The 6338-nt window shown below is 23.8% G+C and overlaps 1 protein-coding gene across 1 annotated transcript; it reads left to right on the top strand.

Annotated features, from left to right (window-relative positions):
- Nucleotides 1–1789: 1789 nt before the first annotated feature.
- Nucleotides 1790–4452, top strand: LOC126896234 (uncharacterized). Its single transcript, XM_050668848.1, has 2 exons — nucleotides 1790–2726; nucleotides 3515–4452. Exons 1-2 carry the CDS (start codon nucleotides 1837–1839, stop codon nucleotides 4311–4313), a joined length of 1689 nt encoding a protein of 562 aa, XP_050524805.1. The 5' UTR covers nucleotides 1790–1836; the 3' UTR covers nucleotides 4314–4452.
- Nucleotides 4453–6338: the final 1886 nt, after the last annotated feature.

Raw genomic sequence — 6338 nt, 5'->3', positions numbered from 1 at the left:
AGTGCAGACTTTCCTAAACACTTTTCAAAGTTAAGTTGAAAAAGTTAATTTTTTATGAAAAAGTTGTCATTTAAAATCCCCCCTATGGGCAAGTAAAGGATAAGATTTATAAACAAAATATACCAAATGAAAGGTAATAATATCATGCATCTATATAAAAAATAATTATATTGATTTGGTTATTTTTAAAAAAGTTATGGCAATTTGAGTAAAAAAAATGAAAAAATTTCGAAAATTAGCGATTTTTAAATATGTAATTTTTTTGGAGGTTTCTCCCATTTACGGGGAACGAGGGAAAGTTTTTAAATTTTTGAGGGTAATGTCTTCGACTAGATACGATTTATGATCTTTTGACTTATCATTGAAAAAAATCGATTCGGAGAGAGCTAAAAATAAGTAGTAACAGACACAAAAAACACATCATAGTAAAACCAATACCTTCTCAGCTTCGCATCGAAGCTAAAACTAATTTTGATGGGTGGGATTCGAACCTCGTTCTCGAACACAATAGACTGCATCTATCAGCAATGCAGCAACCATTTATATCAAATTAAAAGAGAAATACCTAAAGTTTCTGTATAAAATACATTTATTTTGAACTGTTCATTTTTGACAAAGTTATGGTAATTAAAAAAGAAAAATGTCAAAATTTAACAATTTTCAAAATTTATAATTTTTTTGGAGATTTCCCCTTTTACAGGGAATGAGGAAAATTTTTAAAATTTTTAAAGGCAATATCTTCAACTAGATACGATTTGTGATCTTTTGTAATTTAGATTCGTGTAAATTTTATATTTTTTGGTGGACACATTACTATGACAAACTCTTATAACGTACTTTAAATTAAACAAATAAAAATAAAATTTAACCAGAAAAATAGTATGTTTTTTAACTACGGCGGCCGTTAGCACATAGAAGATAACTTGTTGGAACAAATTTTTTTTTTCATTTTATAGTGAATGACATAAGCTCTGATTTGACATATGTTTAAAAAACGCAGTATTTTCGGAACATTTTCAAAAGTTGACTTAAGTAAAAAAGTTTCTATTTTGAATACCTTCTTGTGAGCAGGTTAAATGTCAGATTTTCAAAAAAATGACATAAAACAAAAGGGAAATATATAATGTTTTATTATAAAAAAAATTATTTTGATTCATTCTTTTTTATACAAGTTAATAAGTAAATGTCAGAATTTACCTATTTTAAAAATCGTAATTTTTTATGGAGATTTTCACCATTTACGGGGAACGAGGAAATTTTATTTAATTTTTGAGGGAAATGTCTTCAACTAGATACGATTTGTAATCAATTGATGTATTGTTGAGAAAAGTCGGTCCAGTGAAAGCTGAGAAAAAGTAGTGATAGTTACAAAACAAAAATGATGATAAATTAAATACCTTCTTAGCATTGCATGGAAGCTAAAATATTCTAAGTCTAAAATAAATAAAAAAAACAAAGTTCCAAAGAGTTAGATCTGGAGAAGAATGTCGCAGATTTTGTGTATATTAAAATTGTCTAAAGAACTGATTATAATAGAAAAAAATGGGTTATTACAATCAGAAAATGGTAGTATAGCAATCCCTAATGTAAAAAAAATAACGTTGCCAATTGTAAATCTAAAATTAATACAAATTTTAAATATAAAGTTTATAAAAAAAATTATTCCAACAGGATATTTAAACAACTATAAATAATCAACAGCTGTATTTGCTTAAAATATTATTATTAAAATTATTAAATATGTTAGATACTATATTTATATTTAACATACAAAATAATTAAGTTCTAATAAAATTTTACTAACTATACAATTTTATGCAAGTTAAATTGTGAATCATGTTACCCAAGTTATTTTATTCTATTTGTTATACTTTTTGGATTCTAACTACAAAATGCTTTGTAAGTTGTAAAATAAAACCAAAAACATATGAAAAATATTTGACAGAAGTAATGGATCATATAAGTGAACAAGATGGATGGAATTTAATGCAGCATTTGAAAATTAAATACAACCACTCTACAGAGATCAGATTTAATATTAAGAACGTTATTTGCAAAGAGAGTCGTACAATACTAACAAAAAAGTTCGATGCTATAATTCATATATTAAATTACATGTACACAAAAGTCATAAAAACATTTATTGATCATATTAGAGCTATAGCTAACCAATGTCAAGAATATTACGACTTAAACCAGGGAGATAATTTATTAAGTTGTACAGTTTTACTTCAAAGTGCTGTGGAAAATTCGAAAACCATGTTTGAACAGTTATACAATGTAATGAACTATTTTAGCAACATAGATTTTAAACTATTAGCGAATACAAAAAAGTGTTTCACTATACCTATAGTAGATGAAATTTATACTTTTGTAGAATTTGCAATATTAAAAAGTCAACAAAATACACAGATTTTTATTGACACAAACGATTCAAACACAAAAAAAGATGCTTGTGAGGTTATTTTAGATGTAAACAGTTTTATCAAAGGAAAAGGTCACGAGACCTATCAGAAAATTAAAGAGACAAATAGTTTAGTTATTGAAAATCATAAACCAAAGTGCTTACTTGAAGAGAATCTAAAAGACTATAAAGAACAACAATATAAAAACATTGAATTGAGCCATTATTTAAGTGAATGGCTTAACATGTATTATGGTGAAATTTCTACAAAGTTTTACAAAAATCTTGGCTTTGAAAAGATTTTAGATTTGAATGAGGAAAGGTAAGAAAATCTAATTAAAAACTGTGTAGAATAATAAGGGAAACTTTATAAATTACATATAAACATGTCAATTTTATTGTATTTATCATTTACGACCGATTGCTTTATAAAATTTACTACATTTGAAGAGACCCTTTTGTGGTTGAGAATATCACTAATTCTATTATTTGTATATTATTAATATTATTTGGCGTACTAACTAGACGATAAAATCATATTTTCTGAGTTTTCTAATATTGTGGCTCCTTAAAGCTATCTAAGTTGATAATTACTTTTATTTACGCAAATTATAGTTTTATCATAATTAAAAATATATAATTTTATAAATATTATATTAGTGATAAAGTTTACAAGACCGATATTAACATTATTTCATTTACAAGTGGTATTCATTTTTTAAATTTCCTTTATTCATTTTTGACTAACAAAAACATGTTCTTGGTAATGTTTATACGCTATATGAAAGTCTATGCTCCCTAACCCAATAAGACTTCAACACTGTGCACCCCTCGTACATATACTTAAAAATTATATCAACTCAGAAAACAATATTATTGAACTGATTCTGATACAATCAACATTTTATTTAATTCATTAATCATTATCTAACAACAAATTAATATAGGCTTCTATTAAATTTTCTTACAATAAACTTGATAATAAATAAAAATTAATTAAATTTTAGTTTATATATTTTAATAAAAACATTTTTAAAATAAAAAATTAGAGGAACTATATACTTAATAATCACTTACTTTACTTATTTAATAAATGAATATATTTTTTAGTTCTTTCAAACCACCAGTTCATTTTTACGAAAATATTAGTCAATCAGAGAAAATCGAACAATTAAATTCAATTACTAAAGAAAATGGATGGAAATCGTTAAAAAATATTAATATTGTATTTAATGATCAAGTTATAAGCGTAGAACGTATTCTTAGACACCCTGCAGACAAACTAAATTTTCATTGTAAAAAACAACATATATTAAGATTGATCAAGTGTATTTATACAGAAATATTGTTTAAGTATTGTAAGTACGTAAAGTTCATATTAAATTTTTGTGATAAAGTAAGATTAAAATGTGATTATATAATATTTATACATTTTGTGAGACAAATTTTTGATGCAGTTATTAAGACAACTGAAATGTTTGATATAATGTTTAAAACATTGGTTACTTTAAATGAATTATTAGGAGAATATATTTATGAAAACGCGAATTCGAATATAAAATGTTTTTGTTCTTTAATATCAAAATTACTTGAGGAAATAAATTCTAGAAGATATTCACTGGATAGTTTGGATAGCAAAAGTGATATCTTGAATCAGAGAAAGAATCTATATAACGCAAAAAAATATGTACAAAATTTCTCAGATTTTCTAAAATCTATCAAATTCAGAAATGCATTATATCTATCGCATGAAAAACAATGTCCATTACGAAATTTAACGTTAAACATTGACATACCTTTGTCATTAAATCGCGACAATTTTTCTTCTGCTTGTGACGAACTTATTTTATTTTCTAAAAATTTTATAAAAGTTTACTATGAAGAGTTAGGTTTAAATAAATTAAATTAATTTATTAATCATTTTTTTTTTTACGTCGATTTCAACCTTAACCAAAAGCACATAAGGTGCTATAATCATTATTTGTATAATCCACAATTAGCTTATAATATATTAAATATACTTTTAATTTTAAATATTATTTACATAAAGTCAGTTTATAAGAAATAAATAAATAAATCAATAACGCTTTTTTAGCTTTAGTGCGAAGCTAAGAAGTTATTAATTTTACTATGATGTTTTTTTTTTTATTTATTTTTGTGTCTGTTACCACTCATTGAACTGGTTTTTATGAACAATACATCAAAAGATCACAAATTGTATCTAGTCGAAGACATAACTCTTAAAAATTAAAAAGATATTACCTCGTTCTCCGTAAATGGGTGAAATTCGCCAAATAATTACAATTTAAAAAATCGATAATTTTCGACATTTTTAAATTTTTTTTTTCTTAAAACTGCCATAATTTTTTAAAAATGAACAAATCAATATAATTTTTTTTTTTATAGATATCTTAGGTATTTCACTACAATTTGCTATATTTTTGTGAACATTTCATCCTTTACAGCCCACAGGATAGGTTTCTAAAGGGCAACTTTTTCACTGAAAATAATTTTTTCAAAAATGAACAAATCAATATAATTTTTTTATAGATGCTTGATGTTTTTATCTATCATTTGGTATATTTTGTTTATAAATCTAATCCTTTACTTGCCCATAGGGGGGGATTTTAAATGACAACTTTTTCATAAAAAATTAACATTTTCAACTTAACTTTTGAAAATGTTCCGGAAAGTCTGACACTTTTATATATATCTTAAATTAAAGCTAATGTAATATACTCATAATTGTAAAAAATACTTTTAAAAATTATTTTAAATAATATTCAAATATTTAAAAAAAAATGTATTTAAAATACTATTTGAATACTTTTCATACAAAAGTATTTGAGTAATACTCAATTACTTTACAAAAGTATTTCAAATACTAAGAATACAATTAAAAAATAATAATAATGTTTTTATTTTAACTAAGAGCAAAAGGTTCCACCTAAATAATTACCAAGAGGGTAATTTGAGTCAAATATTGAGTACTCTTAAATTAAGAGAACTCATTTATTATTTTCGATATTTTTTGTTAGAGGTAAATAAAATTAATTATTGGAGACTAATCAGTGAAAAAAATAAATATTAGTACACGTGTAAAAACCTGTAAAGTATGTCTTATTGACAATAGAGTAAATCATTTGAACCTGCAATAGGCTATTGTAGGTTCAACTGATGTATTAAAAATAGATGTAACATAATAGCATTTAGATAAGCACAATAATTATGTTATACTATAACAGAAAATTATTCTTAATTTTCATTTTGACTGAGTTTAATTTGCTTGCTGTGTTACGGTTAGCAAATTAAAAAAAAAAATGTATATTAATAGTACTGAATATTAAACAGTATTAAATAATAAATAATTGTATTTAAAATACTACTCAGATACTTTTTATTAAATGTATTTAAAAATACTATTCGATACCAATGAAAGTATTTGAATACTTTTATTCAAATACATTTACTCAAATGCTTTACGCCTTTGAATATACTTTATTATGGAAAAAAAAATGTCGAGCTTTATTTTGTCTTCACAGTGAAAATGGCAACCGTATGCTATTTTTGTGTTAAAATTCTTATTTTATTTTTATATTTTTAACATTATAACGCTATAACATTATGGAAAATGTATGGATCATAATAATTTTTTTAAGATAAAATTACTATTTATATTCTTCTTTTATGTGACATAATTTTTTTTTTAATCGGACCATTTCCCTTAATACAGGAAGGGTTCTTAAATCTTAAAAATGCATACAGAAAAATTAACTTTTTTAACTTAACTTTGAAAAGTGTTTAGGAAAGTCTGCCACTTTTATATATATCTTAAATTAAAGATTATGTAATATACTTTATTATGGAAAAAAAAATTTCGAACTTTATTTTGTCTTCACGATAAAATTAGTTACCAAATGTTATTTTTTCGTGA

Source organism: Daktulosphaira vitifoliae, unplaced genomic scaffold (assembly GCF_025091365.1).
Source record: "Daktulosphaira vitifoliae isolate Bord-2020 unplaced genomic scaffold, ASM2509136v1 Scaffold_1, whole genome shotgun sequence".
NCBI classification, from domain to species: domain Eukaryota; kingdom Metazoa; phylum Arthropoda; class Insecta; order Hemiptera; family Phylloxeridae; genus Daktulosphaira; species Daktulosphaira vitifoliae.
Note: the sequence above shows the minus strand (reverse complement) of the source record. Positions and strands in the feature narration are given on the sequence as shown.